Genomic DNA, 26187 nt, shown 5'->3' on the forward strand with positions numbered 1-26187 from the left:
TTTGCGACCGTAAATCTCTAATTGCTGAAGGCGATTCACCGGTATTCGTTTCTCAGCAATTTGTAGCACAGAAAGATTGTCAATGCCGGCTGGGGTGGCCGATCGGTTCTAGGCGCTACAGTCTGGAGCCGCGCGACCGCTACGGTCGCAGGTTCGAATCCTGCCTCGGGCATGGATGTGTGTGATGTCCTTAGGTTAGTTAGGTTTAAGTAGTTCTAAGGTCTAGGGGAGTGATGACCTCAGAAGTTAAGTCCGGTAGTGCTCACAGCCATTTGAACCATTTGAGGATTTTCACTGACGTCACCAACAGTGTTTGTAATGAGCAATACATGATGCAATGCTGGACTTATTTAAGTTTTTGATTTGAAGGGTGTCCATATGTTCTTTGTGGAGGGTTGAAAAATTTCTCCCTGTTTTACCTATGTGGAAGGAAGAACAGGAGCATGTGAATTTGTATATACCAGTATTTTTATGCCAGTGTCCAGGTTTTTGTGCTCCTAATTCCCAGGGCGTGCGCTGCTTCCACATGGAGCGCCGCCTAAAGCTTTTGGCCACGGGCAGCAGCGACTGCGTGGTGCGACTGTGGAACCCCGTGGTCACAAACCAGCCCACCGCTTCGCTCTTCGGCCACGCGGCTGCTGTCGTCGACGTGCTCGTCATGCCAGACATGGACGTCGTCTTCAGTTGTTCCACTGACGGGGTGAGTGCGAAGGCTGCAGCTGAAGTATATTTCTTTTGGTGCCAAAGGAGAATACAGTCATCTCAACAGGCATTAACGCTGCTCTTCTGTTCATGACTAATGACTGGAAAGCATTATTCTATTACTATCTGAGATGACAAAATTCATGCAGTTTTTAAGTAGTCTGCACTGCAATTTTCTACTGACCAATAATGAAGGTAAGTATTGTGTTGTAATGAATCCACAGGCCCTAGGTTAAGATACCAGCCTAAGATTCACAAAAGTGGTTGTCCCATATATCCAATTGTAAATGCAATAAACAACCGAGGATACAAAATTGCCAGAAAACTTCATGATATACTGGAGAAAAATTACACCTTTGAAAACAACTTTTTAATTAACAACAGTTTTGAGTTCATCGATAACATTAAGGATCTAATAGTGCACACACAGCAGCATTTGCCTCTTTTGACGTAGTAAACCTCTACACCAATATCCCCTGGAAAGACATTCTCACAATAATACAAAAGAATCTAATCAAATACAGAAAGCTCAGCAATACGGAAATTAATGAACTCATGTGCTGCTTGATTTAATCCTCCCACATAAGTATGTTTCATTCAATGGCAAATTTTACATGCAAAACAGTGGTCTGGCAATGGGTAGCAGCCTTGCAGGATTGCTTACTGATATATTTATTCACAACCTGGAATAAGAATTCTTCTTAACACACAATTTACCGACAAAATTATGTATTATAAAAGATATAAGGATGACACAATAATACTTTTCAATAGTCCAAAAAATAGCTGAATAACCTAGCAGATGAAATGAATAAAATAAACCCAAATATCAAGTTCACAGTTGAATATGAGACCACTGAAGGAATTAATTTCCTTGACATGACTATCTCCACTCACAGCAACTAGCGTACCTTCCAAACCAAGATAAAATTTCTTTCTTCAGGTCGTCTGTAAACAGTATGCACCGCACTCCTATCAGAGAAGAAGATGCATGTAAAGAAATAATCATACTTAAATCTATAGCCCAAAATAATGCTTACAACACGTATTTGATAAAAACCCTAGTTCAAAAAATTCATAGTAAACTTAAGCAACCACCATCACCATTACAAGCCAAGAAAGAAATGCCAAAATTTGTCTGTCTTCCTTTCCTGTTATATAAACTTGCAAGTATTTTCAGACCACGCAACATAAAAGTATCCTCCCACACTGACAATAAATTACAAAACAAATTGGTCACTATAATAAATACACTGAAATTTTCATAAAAATACTGGCATATAAAAACTCACAAGCTCCTGTTCTTGCTTGTACATAGGTCAAATAGGGAGAAATTTTACAACCCACTACAAGGAACATGTGGCCGACTTCGACTCGCAAACTTAAATAAGTCCAGTTTTGCATTACATATTGCTCATCATGAACATTCTGTTGGTGTAGTCACTGTCAATCTTTCTGCGGTACACATTGCTGAGAAACGAATACAGATGGACCTCCTTCAACAATTAGAAATTTACATTCACAAGCTAAAATTACGTGAAAAATTCTTAATTAAGAAATTGAATCAACACAGAACTTTATCTTCCAGAATTTCCAAGATATCCGGCACCAAAACAACAAATATGACAATAATAACACATTCACATCTTCCTGTATAAATTTTGTTCTCCTTGCCATGTAGCAATTAAGGAATTCTGTAAGTTATAAAAAAAAATTTAATTATATAGTAAATATTCCATTCCATTCGTTTGCCTTTTGTATAATTTTTAATCCATATTATATTTATATTTCCAACATAAAAACACCGCTGCAGCTAACAAAATTTACTTAAACACAATACCTTTACTAGTAATATTTGCACTGTAATATAAAGTACCTCATGCCAGAGACCATGTAGTAAAGTGCAATATCTACCATACCCGTATTCTTTGTATTAACATCCAGAGTTTATTTTCTGTGAATCAGAGTGAAACGAACTGCAGCTAAACACTGTGCATATTTGTGTACATAACTTGACAGTGTACACTATAACAGTTTTGATATGGATACCATAACGCAGTGCACTGCAAGTATCTAAAACATAACAAACTTGCGGTTTCATGAACGTTTCGCCACTGATTACTAAATTTCCGTTATTTCCACCAGCAGCATGGACACAACATCTAGCTACACCTGGTCCACAGCATAGTGTTCTTGTAGTACCTCCATCTGATGACGAACCTGCAGTGGTTCGCGAACATGTTAATGGCTGAATAAATCGTATCAAAAAACTAAAGAAAGCCACTGGTTGTATATTTATTACCAAATAGATCGCCAATTTAAATCACAGTCGCAGTTCCTCATCCACTGCAAAAAAAAAAAAAAATCATGTAAACGCAACCCACATCATTATGGAGCCATCACTAGCTTGCACATTGCCTTCTTGACAACTTGAGTACATGGCTTCGTGGTGTCTGTGCCAGACTCGAACGCAACTGAAATCAGGACTCAACTGACCAGGCCCCGGTTCTCCAGTCGTCTAGGGTCCAACCGATATGATTGCGAGCCCAGGAGAGGACTGCAGGAGATGTCGTGCTGTCAACAGAGACACTCCTGTCGGTAGTCTGATGACATAGGCCAGTAAGGAAATATTTCACCACTGTCTCAACGGATACGTACGTTGTAGATCCCACATCAATTTCTGGGGTTATTTCACGCAGTGTTGCTTGTCTGTTAGCACTGACGAAACTACACAAACGCCACTGCTCTCGGTCGTTAAGTGAAGCCCTTCGGCCTTTGCGTTATCCGCAGAGAGAGGTGATGCCTGAAGTTTGGTATTCACGGCACACTCTTGGCACTGTGGATCTCGGAATATTGCATTTCCTAACGATTTCCAAATTGGAATGTGCCATGTCCAACTACAACTCCGCGTTCGAAGTCTGTTAATTCCCGTCGTGCGGCCATAGTCACGTCGGAAATCTTTGAACGTGAATCACCTGAGTACAAGTGACAGCTCCGCGAATGCACTGCTCTTTTATTACCGCCATATGTATAAAGGTATATCGTTATCCTATGACTTTTGTCACGTGTAAAATGACGTGTTAGTGAAATTCACTCATTTAGCATATCATTGCAAGAGCTGTTTTGAATAAAAAAATTCCTGGTTGTTTAAATAATTTCATTCCGAATTGTAATTAATACATGCTTAACGTTTGCGTCGATATGAACAAAACAGAAATCTTTTCTATTTTATCGTCTGGCATAAGTTTCTTTTGTGGGATTTGCTGCCATCTTACACTTGTACCCATATCTCCAAAAAGTTGCGAGACTGATTTTGTTCTTGGCGTATAAGCATTGTCAGCGCTGTAATAACGGTGGCACCCTGAACTAACAACTGTATGCAAAAGAGGTGCATTCTACGAGTCAACTGTGTGCCAGCAGTGTTAAGTGGACATGCGACCGTAGTGTGTTAACGTTTTTGTGTCACAAATAGTAATGGACCAACATCTCTAAATCAAGCGCTCAAGACATTTTCCAGAATGTTTTGAAGAAGAGTAAAGTTTATGCAAAGTTTGTCCCGCAAATATTGACTTCCGAACAAAAACAACGAGTGAGCGCCTGCCGCGACTTGATTGAAATGAAAATCGCGGGCAATTCTTTTCTGGAAAAAATCATCATCGCTGATGAGACATGATGTTGCCGATACGAACATATCACAAAACGACAAAGTGCATAAATTCTTATAAAGCGTCAACGCTTTCACGACATAAACAGCATTCGAGCCACTGTAACGCGCGAGCTAAATACCACTTTAAAGCAGAACTTTCCTGACAGTTTTACGTTGTAGTATGGACGTGTTATAGGTTGTACTCAAGTAGGGGGGGGGGGGGGGGGATTATGTAGCACATCTGAAGCAATAGCACTGTCGTAACTTTTCTCTATTTCTTATTAAGCCAGTCTCGAAACTTATCCGACTAATGGGGTATATTATCATGGATTTAAATACGCGTACTAATACATGATTTGACTAGTTTAGCGTTAATGGTGACATGAATAGCTGCTGCCAAAGTGTTCGTTGGGTTGCTCCACTGCAACTGTGTTGTAGCTCAGTTCACGAGTAATTCACTAACACATGCTGAGCAAGCAAGGATTGTTAATGAACCTTCAAACACTAAACTCTAAGCAAACGAGAAAAATACGGAGCAAATATGTAGACGCTTGCGACAGTAAAACTTCGTAAGAAACTGAAAGCGCAACTTTCTACACGAAAGGAAGAGGAACAGAACCACGTAGGAGGGTTGTTTTAATTTCACCAGCCGGCCGGTGTGGTCGAGCGGTTCTAGGAGAAGGTTCGAATCCTGCCTTGGTCATGGATGTGTGTGATGTCCTTAGGTTAGTTAGGTTTAAGTAGTTCTACGTTCTAGGGGACTGATGACCTCAGATGTTAAGTCCCATAGTGCTCAGAGCCATTTGAACCATTTGAACAGTAAGCAAAAGCTATTACACTAGAGAAAACATACCATAATTTCAAGGTAAGCATAATATAACATCTTCCAGACGATTATAGGAATTCTCTGCAGTTTCTTCGCTGACTCGAAAGACCAGCTTTCTTTCTGACAGTTCAGTTTGTAACATTTAAGAAAAAGAATAAAACCCACTTTTCCTAGCAATTTTATCTTTGAAATGCTGTTCAGTGCTACTTCTATCTGCCAATTGTACGGCCGTTCTTCAGAAGTCATTACTAGTAAGCCCAAGGAACGAAGCTTTCATAATAAGACAGTACTAAACCGGCATTTGTTCAACATCTTTACCTAGAATTGTAGATCTTCCTCTTTTTGTTGTTGTTGCTTCCTTGAATGTACTGTAAAAAATGGCTCTGAGCACTATGGGACTCAGTCCCTTAGAACTTAGAACTACTTAAACCTAACTAACCTAAGGACATCACACACATCCATGCCCGAGGCAGGATTCGAACCTGCGACCGTAGCAGTCGCGCGGTTTCGGACTGAAGCGCCTAGAACCGCTCGGCCACCGCGGCCGGCGAATGTACTGTAATTTATGTTGTACAACCTCATACATCTTTGTTTTTTTTTTTTTAACATTTAACTGTTCACTTCCCTTCTTCCAGTCCGTCTTCTTTTCCTGAACTGCATTTGTCTTTACTCATTTTTTACATTTTGACTTTTTTTGATTAACGTTCCCCACTACCCTCAAGAGAATTACAAGAGAATGAATACAAACGAAGACATTAAACATCAAAAAGCAAACGGTCCTGTTTAAGCAACTGATGAGTTTTCAGTTTACGCGACTACAGTTTACATTTTGCCAACGAAATACATTTTTAACCAAACATCTAAATGAAACGATTTAATCATAAACATTTACCATAAACCTTTCTAGGGAAGACCAGGAAAGGCTTACCAGCCATTATCTAGAATAAATAATGAAAAATGTAGCACAATGTAAAAACGTTTTCCATTATCAAAACATTTAATTGTGAATCGATAACAAGCGAAGAGGATGAATTGCGGACCCAATACAGAATGGTAGAAGACTAAACTAAAATTTGCACTTGGTCTCACTAGAGTCGAGTGGGTTAACTGACCACACACGACCGGATTTTAGCAACTGTCCACGGATATTTCCGACAGATTCTTGAACAACGGCAGACTCCACCTGTGCGTTAGTGGTGACATGGCTCACAGACTATTACCCACATTTCTCGGAAGCGGCGATCAAGCCTCATTAACTGGGCACTTTTGCGGCTGTCCTCGTTCAGGAAGTATCCTATGGTTTTTAGATGACAGCCTAAGTTTACGTTCCTATAACTATAGTGAAGCGGTGGACCAGTGGACACACCGAGAAACTCCCACCAATTTTACCGCGGAATGCCTTGTTCGTGTAAGCTGACACCTGGTCATTACACCAACAAGAACGAAAAACCAGCCATACAAAGAGATGCTTGCAACGGTATTCCAAAGTGTTATAAAGTATAAGCTACAAAATTTGATATAAAGCTTTATAAAAAATTCTTCTTATGGGTGACCATGTTGTCCATAGTTGCTTTACAATAACTGAAGGTATTTTAAATGCGTCTTTGAAGCTACGGTACAAGCAACAACGATGCCAAACGAGGGAATACCTGAAAAACGTGCAAGCGTTTCCTGGTGTGAGCGAAAATCGAACAAATGGTTCAAATGGGTCTGAGCACTATGTGACAACATCTGAGGTCATCAGTCCCCTAGAACTTAGAACTACTTAAACCTAACTAACCTAAGGACATCACACACATCCATGCCCGAGGCAGGATTCGAACCTGCGACCGTAGCGGTCGCGCGGTTCCAGACTGAAGCGCCTAGAACCGCTCGTCCACGACGGTCTGAGAAAATCGAACATCAAATATCGCTAAGTACATCAGCATCATCTGCAATGAACCGATTTTAGATCTTGAAAGTAAGCAGAATGGTAAATGTATTTCAACACAGTCTACTGATGTTTTATTTGAATGGTACGAAATGCGTTTGGGAACAAAAATATGCTGTTTTTGTAGTTGAAATTATGAATTTAAAATACCTTCAATAAATTGAGACAGGGCTCAGAAAGATGTAAGCATCTTGAAAGAAGATTAGAAGGAGAGGGAGGGAGGGTTGGATGAGTTGTATAAACCAACACTGTGGTAGTGCCATTAACTCGTTGCTTGTACTACGTTGATTATTTTATTGGCCCTAACAGTTGCCTGTCCATTATTTTACATATATTACGAATTACTGTACTTTAGAAAAGATCGAAATCGCCCTCCTCCTAGCATACTGAACTTCCAGGGTTCTCACAGCAGTAATGAACCAGATTTATATGTCTGGAATGTTGCCTTTCGGCAAACCACTTTTAATCAATTTTGTGCGATTTTTCTTTCGAGAAATATATGAGTAAATATTGCACAAATTACCGGAAACTACCACAATTTTCTTACTACTAACACCCATAATAATTCCTTCTTGACCATATAAACGACTTTCAAAATTCGAAAATGTACAACAATTGAATAGTGTCTTAAACAAACCGTACTGTACAACGTATTACTAAGCTTACGCGCGACACATCTTCCGAAAGACGAAAAGCGAATTTCGGATTTTTGCTGTCGTGTTTACATTTTAAGGTCTGAAGCGGGTTTGCTAGCTCAGTTAAATGTGGCGTCTGGAAACAGCCCTTCCAGTTTCTGATTTAGTCAGCACATCACTATTTCTCTTCACTTCAATATTAGAGGTAAACTGTTTCATGCTCAGTCTGATATTTCTGCTTTTCCTTCACTACAACAATAAGAAGGTTCAAATGGCTCTGAGCACTATGGGACTTAACATCTGGGGTCATCAGTTCCATAGGCTTAGAACTACTTAAACCTAACTAACCTAAGGACATCACACACAGCCATGCCCGAGGCAGGATTCGAACCTGCGACCGTAGCAGCAGTGCGGTTCCGGACTGAGGCACCTAGAACCGCTAGGCCACAACGGCCAGCTGTAACAATAAGAGACCGCGTCCATATTAGTCCAATATTTCGAAAACAAGACGTAACCTGACACTCCACGCGCGTTTCAAAAACGATTGTATGTTTACATGGGAGCAAAATCGATTGTGGAGGTGGAAAACTGGCAGCTAGAAATGGATTTCCAGAATCGATTTTGGAGAGTTTACATGATCAACCGCAAACAGCATTGCGAAATCGGTTTACGAAATCCAGTTTTGGGAGCCCCACGGAAACATAGTGATTTCCGTCGATACATGTTCGGAACTCCTGAAATTCATCGCCTGTGGCCTCTGGTTCATCGAGCATGCATCGCAGAGCTGGGTCCGCGGATAAATCACGAACAACCACCGATTTAGACCACACACGAAGGAACATCCCCCCCCCCCCCCCCTCCATGGACCTTGCCGTTGGTGGGGAGGCTTGCGTGCCTCAACGATACAGATAGCCGTACCGTAGGTGCAACCACAACGGAGGGGTATCTGATGAGAGGCCTGACAAACGTGTGGTTCCTGAACAGGGGCAGCAGCCTTTTCAGTAGTTGCAGGGGCAACAGTCTGGATGATTGACTGACCTGGCCTTGTAACACTAACCAAAACGGCCTTGCTGTGCTGGTACTGCGAACGGCTGAAAGCAAGGGGAAACTACAGCCGTAATTTTTCCCAAGGGCATGAAGCTTTCCTGTATGGTTAAATGATGATGGCGTCCTCTTGGGTAAAATATTCCGGAGGTAAAATAGTCCCCCATTCGGATCTCCGGGCGGGGACTACTCAAGGGGACGTCGTTATCAGGAGAAAGAAAACTGGCGTTCTAAGGGTAGGAGCGTGGAATGTCAGATCCCTTAATCGGGCAGGTAGGTTAGAAAATTTAAAAAGGGACATGTATAGGTTGAAGTTAGATATAGTGGGAATTAGCGAAGTTCGGTGGCAGGAGGAACAAGACTTTTGGTCAGGTGAATACAGGGTTATAAATACAAAATCAAATAGGGGTAATGCAGGAGTAGTTTTAATAATGAATAAAAAATAGGAGTGCGGGTAAGTTACTACAAACAGCATAGTGAACGCATTATTGTGGCCAAGACAGACACAAAGCCCACGCCTACTGCAGTAGTACAAGTTTATATGCCAACTAGCTCTGCAGATGAAGAAGAAATTGATGAAATCTATGATGAGATAAAAGAAATTATTCAGATAGTGAAGGGAGACGAAAATTTAATAGTCATGGGTGACTGGAATTCGACAGTAGGAAAAGGAAGAGAAGGAAACGTAGTAGGTGAATATGGATTGGGGCTAAGAGATGCAAGAGGAAGCCGCCTGGTAGAATTTTGCACAAAGCATAACTTAATCATAGCTAACACTTGGTTCAAGAATCATGAAAGAAGGTTTTATACATGGAAGAACCCAGTAGTTACCAGAAGGTATAGATTATATAATGGTAAGACAGAGATTTACGAACCAGATTTTAAACTGTAAGACATTTCCAGAGGTAGATGTGGACTCTAACCACAATCTATTGGTTATGAACTGTGGATTAAAACTGAAGAAACTGAAAAAAGGTGGGAATTTAAGGAGATGGGACCTGGATAAACTGACTAAGCCAGAGGTTGTACAGAGTTTCAGAGCAGCATAAGGGAACAATTGACAGGCATGGGGGAAAGAAATACAGTAGAAGAAGAATGGGTAGCTTCGAGGAATGAAATAGTGAAGGCAGCAGAGAATCAAGTAGGTAAAAAGACAAGGGCTAGTAGAAATCCTTGGGTGACAGAACAGATACTGAATTTAATTGATGAAAGGAGAAAATACAAAAATGCAGTAAGTGAAGCAGGCAAAAAGGAATACAAACGTCTCAAAAATGAGATCGACAGGAAGTGCAATATAGCTAAGCAGGGACGGCTAGAGGACAAATGTAAGGATGTAGAGGCTTATCTCACTACTGCCTGCAGGAAAGTTAAAGAGACCTTTGGAGAAAAGAGAACCACTTGCATGAATATCAAGAACACAGATGGAAACCCAGTTCTAAGCAAAGAAGAGAAAGCAGAAAGGTGGAAAGAGTATACAGAGGATCTATACAGGGGCGATGTTCTTGAGGACAATATTATGGAAATAGAAGAGGAGGTAGATGAAGATGAAATGGGAGATATGACACTGCTTGAAGAGTTTGACAGAGCACTAAAAGACCTAAGTCGAAACAAGGCCCCGGGGGTAGACCATATTCCATTAGAACTACTGACAGCCTTGGGAGAGCCAGTTCTGACAAAACTCTACCATCTGGTGAGCAAGATGTATGAGACAGGGGAAATTCCGTCAGAGTTCAAGAAGAATATAATAATTCCAACCCCAAGGAAAGCAGGTGTTGACAGATGCGAAAATTACCGAGCTATCAGTTTAATGAGTCACAGCTGCAAAATATTAACGCGAATTCTTTACAGACGAATGGAAAAACTGGTAGAAGGCGACCTCGGGGAAGATCAGTTTGGATTCCATAGAAATGTTGGAACAAGTGAGGCAATACTGACCCTGCGACTTATCTTAGAAGGAAGATTAAGGAAAGCAAACCTACGTTTCTAGCATTTGTAGACTTAGAGAAAGCTTTTGAAAATGTTGACTAGAATACTCTCTTTCAAATTCTAAAGGTGTCAGGGGTAAAATACAGGGAGCGTAAGGCTATTTACAATTTGTACAGAAAGCAGATTGCAGTTATAAGAGTCGAGGGGCATGAAAGGGAAGCAGTGGTTGGGAAGGGAGTGAGACAAGGTTGTAGCCTCACCCCGATGCTATTCAATCTGTATATTGAGCAAGCAGTAAAGGAAACAAAAGAAAAATTCGGAGTAGATATTAAAATCCATGGAGAAGAAATAAAAACTTTGAGGTTCGCCGATGACATTGTAATTCTTTCAGAGACAGCAAAGGACTTGGAAGAGCAGTTGAACAGAATGGACAGTGTCTTGAAAGGAAGGTATAAGATAAACATAAACAAAAGCAAAACAAGGATAATGGAATGTAGTCGAATTAAGTTGGGTGATGCTGGGGGAATTAGATTAGGAAATGAGACACTTAAAGTAGTAAATGAGTTTTGCTATTTGGGGAGCAAGATAACTGATGATGGTCGAAGTAGAGAAGATGTAAAATGTAGACTGGCAATGGCAAGGAAAGCGTTTCTGAAGAAGAGAAATTTGTTAACATCGAGTATAGATTTAAGTGTCAGGAAGTCGTTTCTGAAAGTAATTGTATGGAGTGTAGCCATGTATGGAAGTGAAACATGGACAGTAAATAGTTTAGACAAGAAGAGAATAGAAGCTTTCGAAATGTGGTGCTACAGAAGAATGCTGAAGATTGGATGGGTAGATCACATAACTAATGAGGAGGTATTGAATAGAATTGGGGATAAGAGGAGTTTGTGGCACGTTCTGACCAGAAGAATGGATCGGTTGGTAGGACATGTTCTGAGGCATCAAGGGATCACCAATTTAGTACTGGAGGGCAGCGTGGAGGGTACAGAGGGAGACGAAGAGATGAATACACTAAGCAGACTCAGAAGGATGTAGGCTGCAGTAGGCACTGGGAGATGAAGAAGCTTGCACAATGGAGAGCTGCATCAAACCAGTCTCAGGACTGAAGACCACAACAATAACAACAACAACGAAGGAACCCGACGTCCGGACAACTCTGAGAGATTACATCCAACAGACGGGGACAGAACGTTGTTGGAAAAGGACGGGACTCAAATTGGTGGGCTGCATTCGTCAAAAATATCAACAGAACTGGCTGGTGATTCTGGCCCGCCCTAGGGACCAGCTCTTGTGTGGCCTTCTACAGAGGCAAGAGACGAACTGATCCGCTGTAGGGCACTTTACTCCATCTGTGTGTAACGGGAACAAAGCTACGTCGAGGTTGTAGCAGGCGATTCGGGCCGGGCTGCTGCAGGTGGTGAAGGCGTGGGACGTGTGGGACCAGTGCTGCGTGCAGACGGTGAGTGTGCGCGGACCCCTAGAGCTGGGGCTGGAGCACGGCGCGCTGTCGCTGGCGGCGGGAGGCCGCTGCCTGCTGCTGGCGGGCGGCTGCCACGTGGCGACTCTGCGCATGCGCCAGCCGCGCCGCCCCGCGCAACCGCTGCCGGCCACGCCGCCGCCGCTGCCGCCGCCCTCGCGTGAGCACCGACCGGCCGTCCCGTCACCCTGGCAGGCGGCAGAAGCGCGCGGCATCATTACCCCGGACTCGTCTGTCTACAGCCAGTCCAGGTGAGACACTGCCCGCTACATAATCGTTTTGTTGTGGTCTTCTGTCTAGTGATGGGGCAACCGGCTGGTTTTAATAACAGATTGGCCACTCGATGGGTTTTACGTTCAGTAGTTTTTTTTTCAGTTGAATGAAACTACTGGTGACATTTCATAAATAATGCATAGATCGGTATTGCTGTCGATTGTTTGATGCAACAACTCTGAAAATTACGTCAGATGTAGTTGGGAACGTGAGGAAGAAGCACGTGTTTTTTCTTCGCTTTATCACTCCTTACTCTAACATAAAATTAGCGAGAGGCTGAAATGGACCCTGCAGGAGTCTCGGGTACTGTGACTGGTGAATACCATAGGTCGTACATCAAGATCGAACTTTACGCGGCCAGAAACCCGACAGAAATTCATCGCGCCTTAAAGTGAAGTTTGTGGTCAGTTTACGGTAGACTGTAGTACAGTTGCACGTTGGGTTAATCGTTTCCCTTCTGGTCGTATGAGCATAGACGGTCATCCTAAACTCAGAAGGCTAAAGCCGTGCGGGATTAGCCGAGCGGTCTTGGGCGCTGCAGTCATGGACTGTACCGCTGGTCCCGGCGGAGGTTCGAGTCCTCCATTGGGCATGGGTGTGTGTGCTTGTCCTTAGGATAATTTAGGATAAGTAGCGTGTAAGCTTAGGGACTGATGACCTTAGCAGTCAAGTCCCATAAGATTTCACACACATTTGAACATTTTCAGAGGGCCAAAAACGGCAACAGATGAATGAAGTGTGAAACTATGGCAGACACTCAAGAAGAAGATTGCAGTGAGATTGGTGAGGAACGCTCTGAAGCCACGAGAATTCGCCCAAGACCAGTATACCGTATTCTGACATGCGATTTGAAGAAGAGAAAAATTTCTGCGAGATGGATCCCACAATGACTGCTGAAGAGAAGTAGAAACGCCTGGACATTGTAACCTCGCTCAAACAAGGAGTCGACCATGAAGGTCAAGGATTCTTGTGTTGAACTGTCGCTACTCATGAAATGTGGATTAGAGACTTGTAGCCGGAGTTGAAATCAAAGTCCAAGAAGGGAGAGCTTCAGATTCTTCACGTCCAAAGAACTTTCGTCGCGTTCAATCATAGCTCAAGGGAATGATGATTTTTGCTTACGACCACCAAGAAATCATCATGACAGATAGAGTCGCATGTGGAACAAGTGCCTCAGCAGTGTATTGTCGTAGCTCCCTGCGAAACATGCGCAACAAAATGTGCAAAACCCGACCTCAGTTGCTGGAGGTTGCGCCACTCCTTCACGACAATGCTCGGCCGCATATCGGCAATGTTATAACCCAAAAACTGCGAGAATACGGATGGGAAGTGTTGCCTCCATCCTCTCTACAGCCCGGACAGGAGTCCATCAGACTAAGACTTGTTCCTGAAGTTGAAAAAAACCTTTGCGTGAATGGTATTCTACCACCGTTAACCAAGCCATTCGACAAATAAATCGAAATGGTGCCCTGGATGGAATAATAGAGCTTCTGAGAAGTTGGGATTCAGTCATAGAGAAGCAGGGAGACTATATTGTAGACTGTAAAGAGATATTGAAAATTAAACGTGTAAGTAAAAAGAATTAATTTGCATTATTTATGAAATGTCCCTCATAGTTTCTGTGGCCACATCGCCTATGTAAATGTTTTCATCAATAAAATGGTTCTGAGCACTATGGGACTCAACATCTGAGGTCATCAGTCCCCTAGAACTTAGAACTACTTAAACCTAACTAACCTAAGGACATCACACACATCCATGCCGAGGCAGGATTCGAACCTGGCACCGCAGCGGTCACGCAGTTCCAGACTGAAGCGCCTAGAACCGCACGGCCACACCGGCCGGCTAAATGTTTTCATCACTCTCTGGGTTTGAGTGGTTTCACTTACTGGGAGAGAACCGTCTGACACCAGTTTCTGTCAATTAAGGCAGTTATGTGAATGTTTTCACTCAGTCTCCAGGTTTGAGTGACTTCATTTACATGCTTGTCAGTCTGGCTATACATGTATCACAGGTGGGGTTGCCAACTTTTTGGAGACAAATAATGTTCGAAATAAGTTCAATAAGTAATGCGACACGTTTCTTTCCATCAGCCAATTTCAGTTGACAAAATCTGTGATCGGATATCGTGGAATATTCTCACTTCAGCCCCAATAGTTTCATGAAGTTATAACAGGTTGCGGTGCTATATGTAGCCTTCAGCAAGCGTCTTTAACGGAGGTATGCTCCAAGCGGAGAGCTGTTGTTCAAAATGGTTCAAATGGCTCTGAGCACTATGCGACTTAACTTCTGAGGTCATCAGTCGCCTAGAACTTAGAACTAATTAAACCTAACTAACCTAAGGACATCACACAACACCCAGTCATCACGAGGCAGAGAAAATCCCTGACCCCGCCGGGAATCGAACCCGGGCGCGGGAAGCGAGAACGCTACCGCACGACCACGAGATGCGGACAGAGCTGTTATTGATTTTCTTTTGGCGGAAAACCAGAGAAGTCCAGATATTCATAGGCGCTTGCATAATGTCTACGGTGACCTGGCAGTGAAAAAAATCACGGTGAGTCGTTGTACGAGACGTCTGTCATCATCACAACAAGGTCACGAAAACCTATCTGATCTCCACTGTGCCGGCCGGCCGCACATAGCTGCGACTCCTGCAACGTTGGAATGTGTGAACGCTCTCATTCGAGATGATCGACAGGTCACAATCAAATTCCTTGCTGCCCAACTGGACATCTCTGTTGCTAGTGCTGACATACTTGTCCACCAGTTACTGTACTCAAAGGTGTGTCCCAGCTGGGTTCCTCTCTGCCTAACAGAAGACCATTAAGAACAACGAAAGGCCATCTGTGTGGAGCTGCTTGCTCTTGGTGAGGCTGATCGTGACTTTTTTTTTGTCGAACATCGCAAGAGGCGATGAAATGTGGGTTCTTCCGTTGGAACTGGAAACAAAATGGCAATCCATAGAGTGGCACCGCACCACCTTTCTTCCGAAGAAAAAGTTCAAAGCAATACCCCCACCTCCTGGTAAAGTCATGGCTATGGCCTTCTGGGACTCTGAAGGGGTTATTATGTTGGATGTTCTATCTCATGGTGCTATGGTAAACTCTGAAGTGTATTGTGATACCCTCAGTAAAACAGTGGGGAATAATATGGTTTTGCCAAAAGAGTGGGAAATAATATGCATGATGCACTGGAATCCAGAAAAAATGTGTTGCATTATTTACTGAATACCCCTCATACCTTGGATTTCAATGAGAGGTAAATGTAAAATATATTTTTAAAAATGAAGTGTTTTCAAAATCTATACATTTATTTAACTAAAAGCAATTTTTTCGTACTTGTGGCATTAAATATGTATTTTTGGATGGTTTAAAAGGTTAATACCTGGTGTTTCATTATAAATTTACATTTAAGTAAATGAACAATTACTTTTTTATTTAAATTTATTGGCGCTCTGTGTCTGCTGGTTTGCAGCCCTAATCGATAGTTCTGTTCTGCTAAATGCGGAGGTGACGTGAAGAAAGCACATAAGATACGATTTTTTTGTGTCTTTATCACTCTCTTTTTAAGCAAATACTGTCACTTCTAGGGCCTTTTTTGTGAAAAATTATTGTAACCATCCATTGATTCCCTTTAGATTTATTTAACCATTGGACTAACAAGTCATTTTAGGTTACACAGAACACTTGTAATATGTACTTATTTTAGATGATTGTGCTTCCAAAGTCAGATTAGTTTAAAAATGCTCAGTGATGTTATCACCAAAAATGTAATCTTTGGAACATACAGGGTGTCCAAATATACATATGTTTTATACTGTTTCAATTTATTAATGGTAATAACAAGCAACAATGGACAAAACTTGGACAATGAAAAGTTAATATAAACTAGAAACATAAAGTCCATACTTTAATATATAGGCAAACCAAAATTTCTATCCACTCTTTGATCTAAGAACTGAATAACACATTTTCTCCTTGACTAAAAGTTTCAAAAACAGAAATACAAAAGCTAGCTCAAGTGTAGGTTATGGAATATTGAAATCTATCAAGAAATAGTCTTCAATTGGAGAGTATATTGTCATTTACAGATGACATTTACCCCCTCCACACAAAATGGTTGGTTCTGTATGACTGTTACATATATGGCGATAAATTCCACATCTGGAGGTCTTTGTGAACATGAATAAACAGAGTACAGAAAGGCAATAAAGAAATAAATTTAAAAAGAAAAGAAATAAATTTACTTGAAGAAACGGCAGTTACTTGAGTGAATTTCTGTCTTTACTGGATGTCAAGTTTGCCAAATGAAACTTAGACACTGATTGGATTACGGTCACAGGTACACCAAAAGAAACGAAATATGCTCTTCAGCATAATAATTGTATTTTAGATTTCAATTTTTAAAATTTTAACCATACAATAGTACAGTATATTAATTTATAAGGTGAAAGACAAATAAAAATTTCCCATGAACATGGAAAGATATTTGTTATGGTTTTTTAATAAAAGAAAAATGTAAGAGCAATTTTTGTATTTCCTCATTGATAGAAAGGTTAACGAACACAGTTTCCTTATATAAATCACACTTGCAGGTACTGTATATGACACTGAATTTACCTTGAGGATCACTTTTTGTCCAGCTAAATGATTTCTTCAATTCACATGGCAATGAGTGTTTCAGCAGTATAATCTAGACACAGAGTTTACTATTAAGAAAACGCCTATTAATAAACATGGACGAAAAACTAAACTAGAAGCCACTTCTTGGCACTCAATAAAAAAGAAGTGTCCAAATGCCAATGACAGTAATGACAGGCAGTAGCTGTGTGCCGTTATCAATAATGACTTAACAGTGACAAAAAGGTCGAATGTTTCCACCCAGAACTGAATGCACTGGACTGTATCAACTGTTTTCATTCAGTTGCGCCTACAGACTGGTTTCACTCAAGAGAGTGATTCGGCCGATTTGTAAAACTACAAGTGAATGAGTATATTGTTTTTTAAGAATCTGCTATATCGATTGATTTAATTCTGTTGTTCCCATCACAACTTCCGTCTCATAACTGGTTTGATGCAATTATACACTCTAGTCTATACTGTGCAAGCCTCGAGCTGCCTTTCTGTGGGAAATGCAATGGCTCTACAAATAACTTACATGGGAAGTGTGTGAGCTTGTATGGTCAGAATGACAGGAAATGTGCTTAGAATATAAATTGCTCGTCCTAAAAACAGTGGTATCAATGGCATTAGTCATTTCAAAGCTTGCATGATAATTTTATTCTTACCTGCCAGCAGTCTCCTACAAGAGAAACGAAATATCTGTAAGCAAAAAGATTTTGCAATACCTGGACAATGATGCTGTATACACTGTACACAAAGAAGGATGTAAATGGATGAAAAAGTTTTTTAATTGAAGTTGTTTCAAAGTCGACTCTATCAAAGAAGAAAAATATTGTTTTTCCATGTTATTTGACACCTGAAAAGAAAATAAGACACATAGGATGAAGTAAATAGACCATAGGTAGTGCATTACAAACTTTGTTTCGTGTGTTTTTATGTACATATTTTCTTGAGCAACGAAACTTTGATGTTCTGTAACATTTGGAAGCTACTTTTTCTTCTTTCGCTCCAGTGTGGAGAATTTATTGTATGAGCTTTCTGAAAAACATGCACTTCGAATTTTTGTTTTGATCATAAATAACCACTACTATTATTGATAACTGCTTAATTCTGTTGATATAGCTTCATTTTGTGTAAGGTGAACAGCCCTCGTAACCACACTTTCACCATTCAGGTGCCAAATTGCACAGCAGACAACACTTACAACGCATGCAGTTCTAGTGCTATAAACAAAAACGATCACTCGTGAGAGACGAATCTTAGTACAGGTAAAACACGCCAGTGGCGCTGCAGTAGCCTCGCCAGTTATGAGTAGTCGACTAAGATAAGACAGTGGGTTTTGTGAAATCAGTATATTACATTAATAAAACTTGGGTCTTTGCGCAGTGTATGTGGCGACAGCGAGAGCGGATCTCCTTCACAGTCGCCGTCGCCACCACCACCCAGCAACCACGACAGACCGAAAACGCCGGAGGCTGTCACCACTTCCGGTCGCATGCCCGAGCTGCCGCCGCCACCGGTGTTGCCTCATTCTCCCGGGCCGCCGCACGATCTGCATTCGCGCCGCGCGCGCCACGAACGGCGGATCCGCGAACTGCGCCCGGTGGTAGGGCAGTGCGCGCCGCACCTGGCTCTGGCGCTGCACGAGCCAGTGGAACTGCGGCTGTCGCCAGCGCTGCCACCGCCGCCCGGATTGGCGGCGCGACACCCGGAGCGCACGGCGCGCCTGCTGCAGCAGCCGGAGCGGCTGGCGAGAGCGCGACTGCTGTCGCCAAGCTCCGTGTCCGTGCTGAGCGCCCGTAGCGCCAGCAGCAGCGACACGCGCAAGTAGTGTGCTCTCAGCACGTGAAATATGCACACACAGTGACAATGGTGCACTAAATATCGGTCCACATGCTGCGTTTCCTTCTGCAGTCTTAATTGCAAGGAAAAAATTAAGTAAAAATCACTGCAGTTGGCGTGTGCCCATGAGACTGAGATTTAAAAACTGTTTTGTACTCTCACTTCGGTTACACTATCAGAAGTGGAAATTGCTACACCATTAAGCGCCGATCCTATATTTACCAAACTATTTGGAGATGTTCACACACAGCGAGTATTAAAACTTCATTCCATTCGGAACTGATGTTCATTGTGGACTTCCTTATGAGATGAGACCCTTACAGGCATGAATAAACTCTTGTATTCATTTGGTATAGAAGCATGCAGCATCTGAGCGATACATTGAAGATTTTCTAGCCATGCCTAAAATACATGCTGTGTAAGTTCATGAAGTCTGCTGGTTGAAGGCTAGTCTAAAGGTATATGTCTTTCCATCGCATCCCAGACATGCTCTGTGGGTGACACATCAGGTAACAGGACTGCTAGTCAAGGGTCTATAGATTTATCAAAGTGTTTGTGGCGTGAAATGCAGTTTGCATTATCCCACTGGAATATCCCATTTGGAGCCCTGATCATGAAGAGTATGACAACAGGGTGTACCATTCTTTCCACCCTCAGATTAGCTTTCAGCTTCCCTTCAGTGATTACCAAATCTGCCCTACTGTCCATATTCAGTAGCTACCCACACCACAATTCCAAGAGCTGAAGAGCTATAGGTCTTGAGCATAACTACTGTCTGAGATCTTTCACCGAGTCTTTTACATACATGTTGGTGTCAATCAGACAAGTTTCCATTGTTTATGGTATGTTGTTAGCAGTAAACTATACAAGGCAACTTGAGACCTCAATCCAGTTTCCAGTAACCTGCTGGTGAAAGTTCATGGTGATACACTCCCTGTAATCTCTTCGGAGGCCAGCCAAAGTGGCCGTGCGGCTCTAGGCGCGGCAGTCTCAGACCGCTATGGTTGCAGGTTCAAATCCTGCCTCGGGCATGGATGTGTGTGATGTCCTTAGGTTAGTTAGGTTTAACTAGTTCAAAGTTCTAGGGGACTAATAACCTCAGAAGTTGAGTCCTATAGTGCTCAGAGCCATTTGAACCAATCTCTTCGGAGTTTCCAGATGTATTTGTTTATCAGACCCAATCAAGCAACCCTACGTTCTTTCCGTGGTGTATTTCCCCTAGGAGGACCTGTACCTACACTTATTAACATACTGTTGTCCCAAGTTCATCTCATTTTCACTTATTCTGCAGTCATTGCGTTACATCCAGCTAAGTGTGTGATGTGTTGGTATGATGGCCGATTGTCCTTCATCCCGACAATTCTACCTTTTCTCAGTGTCCAATACATCGTGAATAGCTGTGTGTGCCTATCCTCAGCATATTCCGTGTTGCAAGCCCCACCTGAAAAATTCCAGTAACGTTAAACACACTCAGTACCCATCATTACATCCATTACTTCTTGCCTGTAGAATACTTGCTTTAGAGCACTGAGAATAATCTCACATAAGGCTGAACTTTTAATCAATATATCTCACAGGGTTGCAATACCAGAGTATCAGCTTAGTAGTGTTCACACACTCTGCAAATGTTGTAACACTTCCCATTTCTGTCAGTGTAATCCCTCAGGGATGACATGTTACTGTCTTGATTTTTTGCCCTTTTTCTTGTTACTAAAACAAATAAAAACCCAGTTGGTGTCGTCTTAGACAGAAACAGCATTAAATATTATCGATTTCGTGGTTACTAAAACGATACAGTGCTCTTATGTAAAACTACTTTGTGTCACACTGAACCAGGAGATTAATAAAATTACCTACAAATGGAGACTGAAGTTACAGCTCTGTCACTGCGCCAATCAATTTATTTTTTTCTTTTTTTATGTAGGTTCATGTGCCTCAAACTTTTTGCTGTGTACACTATGTTCTTCAGTCTACAGGTTAGTATAATTGGAAGAATATCGAAATAACAAAAATTAGTATTTAGAGAAACTGAATATATTTAAAGTCAACAGTCTATGTTTTGTCGCAGATCAAAGCTGGTTGGAAGTTCAGATATAGACATAAACAAAATCGTGTAACTTGTAACGAAAGTATCTCAGTCAGAGTAACAAAAATTATTTAAAATTGAACAAAACTATTTTAGAGATAATGAAAGTCTATACATTAACAATATAAATAGTTGCAAATCCCATGTTAATGGTGGAGTTTGAGCTAAAAGTTGGACAGAAATGAAAGAACGAATATCTAGTAGTATGCTTCGTATATGATGTCCTTAAAATACATGAAAACAAGTTAGGCACTGAGAAGCCAAGGGAGGTAAGTGCATGTAACTGCAGCTGGGGAAATCAGTCCAGAAGTGTAGCAAGTGTCATTCTCTTTGGCTGCCTTTAGTCTAAAATATAAAGAAGCTTAGACATTTATTATTCGTACCACAGACTGAAATCCGCTGCACACGAAAAAGTACTACTCGGTCAGTAATCAGGGACTCATTAACATGGTGTTGCCTTCAGTGTTCAAAATCATAACAGGGCAATCCAAAATAAATAAGTACAGAATTATTTTATGTTCTTACAATAAATAATTCGAGAAAGACAACTTCACATTCTTGAAACATCTCCTCTTTAGACCAAGAGTCAATCTCAAAACCATTTATTACTCTGCATTACATTCTGCTTGCTGGCACTGCTATTATCTTTCATGAGTTTTTTGGCTCTTCTCTTTGTGATGCATATTTATGTAAAAAGGTGGTACATTATAGTGATGAAGTAACTTAAGTCTATAAGGTCCTTGTATTTCAGGTATCCTGGTCCTCAGTCGAATGTGGCTTGCAGGCAGTTTAATTGGAACTGCAAATTGTCTGTGCTTCCCAAGTGACTGGGGCTCCAGGACTATATCTTGAAATTGTGTGAAACTGACTGCTTATGAAGCACTTTTGTTGAACCTCCTTTCTTCAAAAGCATCCACTACATGCAACAAATGCTTCCCACTGTGTTTTCATTTTACGTTTTAGGTGTCTGGCTGCTTTTAAGTCTCCCTTTTCCATCCTTACAGCAGTAGTACCTTTAACAGCGGCCTGTTGCCTGTATTATAGGCAATATGTTTCTCTTTTCCAGTGTTTCCGACATCTTGACCACATTCTTTGGAAGAATTTCCACCAAGTGGGCACTTATTTTCACCCTTTTTCAATGTCTGTATTGTTCGTAACCGACAACCAGTGCCCAGCAACAATGTGGCTTTTGCTTTGCCCACCTCACTTGCCACTAAAAGCATCAGTGGGCTTCACAACTGCAGGTGAAGTTTGCAGTAAACTGCTGGGTGTAATACCCATTCACGCAAATGTCCTGCTGTTGATGGAATTTTCTGAAGTTTGGTGACAATCTAAACAATCGGATTATCATTTTTGCATTCCCATATGAATCGTTCTTATTTGTCAACTTCGCTTCAACTTTTCGGAAATGTAACTGCCTCTGTACTCTTGCCAATGAGTCCTAGTTGATATTTTCATAATTTGTATCGGACTTTGCACGAAAAGCTTTCAAAAATGTGGATGTTTGCAATATAAAGTACAACAGTTTATATTCCTAAAAAAGTACAAACGAGTTCTTGAGGTATTTTCTTGTGTAACAAAATGGTGATTTCGCTTTTGCAGAATGTTCTGTGTCAGTTTCTCTACAGTCTTTTCCCAATCTTTACTAATAATGGTGTACAGAAGCGACAAAACTGAAATGCTATGTGTGACACTGACAAAGTCTGAAAGCTTACTAAACCTTTCTCTTAAACGATGGACTATTTACGCTCACATTCTCCATTACAAGATCCACTTTCCTTGTGATTTTCTGCAACATTATGGTTGAAAATATTACTTTCTAAAATTTTTCATTTTAAAGAGTACATATCAGCATCCACAATTATCACTCCCAAATCACAGTGAACATACAGTGTGAGAATAATGACAATAAAAGAACAGTGGGGCTATAAGCTATACAGTTATATCCCCTGGCCGCCAAGCAGTACAGCTGAAATCAGAGCTGGTACACAAGTCTACCAGTAGATCTCGGCAACTGCTGGACTCATAACTTGCTTTCCTTATTCTCTCAACAGAGGACTTTCATAATCGTTTAGTGCTGCACTGAGCTCTGTACAGCCAGAAACTGTGGTTACCTCCCAAAGATTAAATGGAACTAAAAATGGCACTGTAAATAGTTTTTAAATGTAAATAAATTTTATAAGATGTGCTAAATCTAATTTCAGAATTTCAGGTGATTGTAGAGTACTAGTAAGGTGACTAAAAATTTGTAAAGGAAACAAATTAACTATGCAGGAAATCAGAATTGTAGGTTTGTTTAAAAACAAGAAGGTATACACATTTAAATTGAACAACGAGTTTAACATCTTAAATAATGAAGATTATAGAGGCAAAGGCATATATGAAACATAATATTATTTACGAAATGTACTTACTCTTTGCCTAAGGTATGAAGATGGCAAAAGAGGAAAAAATTGCAAAATGAACAATGTAAATACCAATAAAAGGCGAAACCAGATGCATGACAGGAAATTTGTAACGAAATCCAACCATTTAGGAGGGTCATTGGGAGGATAAAATAACTTACAGTTAATGTTTGATAAGATATTCAAACAAAAATAAGTTTTTAATGTTAAACTGTCGTTCAGAAAACGTCAGATTTTGTCAATTATCATGATAAATGTCTCCTCCTGATCACATATTCCAGAGAAAGCGAAGTAGATCTACCTCCAGTTAACAGACTATAAGGGGCGATCATAAAGTTTCATTTTCAGGGCATTGCTGCAGTGTATCTATGCAATACAGTGCGACTCTGATACGGATATATAAGCACCGACATGTAGACAAGTGATCAGTGAGGCATTCCTGTCTTTCTGATGTGTGTGCAGTAAATGCGGAAAATTGAATTATGGCAACGATATATGTATCCAAACAGGCTGTTATTTTTCCTTTGCTTCCAAAGGACAGACACCAGTAGACATCTATTTTAGAATGAAGAATGTGTATGGAGCAGCATGTCTGTCAAAACTACCATTATGGAATGTTGTGCTAAGTTTTGTGATGGCTGCAATTCGACACAAGGCGCCAGTCAATCTGGGAGACCAGTTTCAGCCATAAAGCCAAATCAAGTGAAAGATACTCAGACACCTGTCTGTAACCCTGGTGTCTCACCATTAAATTGTCACACATCGGTCCCTTAAAAAAGGCCTTGAGGGGTCGACGACTCCTGTCGATTGCGGATGTGTAGCAGGCAGTTACATAGTTCTTCATGCACCAGGAGGACATGGTGTTTTATCAAATGGGTATCTTAAACCTGATGCATCAGTGGCATTATTGCCTCAATTCGCATGGAGGTTTTGCCTCATTGCCATTCTGATTCTTTACTGTGCAGCATTCAAATAGAAGCTTTTGGATCGCATCTTATAGAAAACGTGGACAATTTCTTTATTATCCTTGAGTTTCACAGAAAAAGTAAAATTTGAAATAAAAACTCAATGCTACAAAAACTAAACAGCATTCAGAAAAAAGATTTTTCTGGAAAAAATCGTCTGTAATGTGACGAAATCCATTAGTACCCAGTTTTAAGAATATAAAAATATCAAATATACTTCATGCAAACATGACAGCGTAGTGGCACAAAGAGCACATTATGTTTGAGTACTGGAAGCTTAATGACACTAATGAGAGAAGAGTTATCATTGGGTACAAAAAGTAAACACAGACTTACAGTGATTACATGGGATGAATATTTTGGCAGAATTGTACAATGTTATTTGTAAAGCTGACATTCTTATCAGTGGCAAAATTGATCTTCATAACGAAGATATGGATCACATACATTATTCAGAACCATGTCCCACCTTTTGTAATGCCTATAGGACTTCGTGAATCATGGTAACTTCAGTGTAATTATCATCTTTGGATAAAATGTTCATCTCATTGTGTATGTCCTACAGATACCTTGCATACATTACTGTAGCAGTTCTTTCTAGTTTCATCGACCTATGTTACTAGGCAGTGGTACATCATGTGAAAGTTAATTTTGTCCTTAGGTTTTGCACAGCAGCGCAGTTTTAGACATAGAGTATAGTAAACTAGCTGCCTATTTTTGTTGAAAAATTATAGAAAAAGGAGGAATTGTTGCGAATGTTAAAAATAATGTCAATGTCAAATTATTGAAGAACTAGTTTCAGCATAGATCGATGACTGGATGATGTGCTGGTTAAATACTGCTATGTGAAGACTCATTTATAGTTAATACAATGTATACATCTCAAATGGTAAATTTTCAAACATTTGTAGCAGACAAAAGAATGTAAATGTAATTTATGGAGATTTTAATGTTAATTTCCCTAAAGAATCAGATACCCAATAATACTAATAAATAAAATTTACCATACACATAGTGACTTTTTGTGTCGATTTTTGCAAAGAAATTGCACAGGAAAGCTGATCAGTAGAATCTAAATGAATGATGTGCATATTTATCCAGACAAGAATGGCTTCTCTGACTATGATGTGCAATTAGCTATACTTAACAGCTTGCCTATCACAGTGAACTGGTATGGTACAAAACAGAGTGATTAATAAAGAAATAAAAAAAGTTTCAGGGTAGTCTTCTTAGATATGGTATGAAGTGCTAGATGTCCAAATTTAATGTGTTTGCATATTGATTTTGTAAATCTTTGATAGTTCCTTTTCTCAACAAATAATAAAGTATATCACAAAAAACATCTAAAAAGCTGTGGAATATTACAGAAATCAGATAATGTTGTTAGAGAAAAAGAAATTACATTCTAAGACAAAAAAGATAAATGATGCACTATGAATGTATTACCCAAATGGAATGGAAGTAGGTAAGTCTGAGGTGCACGTATGGACTAACAAATAACTGCAATTTCACGAAAACTGGATGTTCTATTCAACAGAACGAGCTTCAAAAATTCAGCAAGTCAATAACGCTTTGGTCCAACTCCAGTCTTTGCACAAGAAGTGATTTGGTTACATTTTAGCCAGATAACGCCCACCTGCACTGAGCAAGAGTTTCTACTGATTCTCTTCCTGCTTGCCAAACCCTGCCTTGGCCAACAGGGTCGCCAGATCTCTCCCCTACTGAGATCGTTTGGAGCATTAGAGGCAGAGCCCTCCAACTACCTCGGAATTCTGAGAATGTAACTCACCAATTGGGCAGAA

General features: G+C 40.7%; 1 protein-coding gene across 1 annotated transcript in view; it reads left to right on the forward strand.

Annotated features, from left to right (window-relative positions):
- Positions 1–18918, forward strand: part of LOC124798907 — a 172386-nt gene extending 153468 nt beyond the window's left edge. Inside the window, exons 12-15 of the mRNA XM_047262437.1 lie at positions 509–700; positions 12127–12235; positions 12320–12440; positions 18474–18918. Coding sequence (XP_047118393.1) covers positions 509–700; positions 12127–12235; positions 12320–12440; positions 18474–18918 — 867 coding nt within the window. The remainder of the gene's footprint in view (positions 1–508; positions 701–12126; positions 12236–12319; positions 12441–18473) is intronic.
- Positions 18919–26187: the final 7269 nt, after the last annotated feature.

The sequence above is a fragment of the Schistocerca piceifrons genome, chromosome 5, assembly GCF_021461385.2.
Source record: "Schistocerca piceifrons isolate TAMUIC-IGC-003096 chromosome 5, iqSchPice1.1, whole genome shotgun sequence".
In the NCBI taxonomy this organism is placed as follows: domain Eukaryota; kingdom Metazoa; phylum Arthropoda; class Insecta; order Orthoptera; family Acrididae; genus Schistocerca; species Schistocerca piceifrons.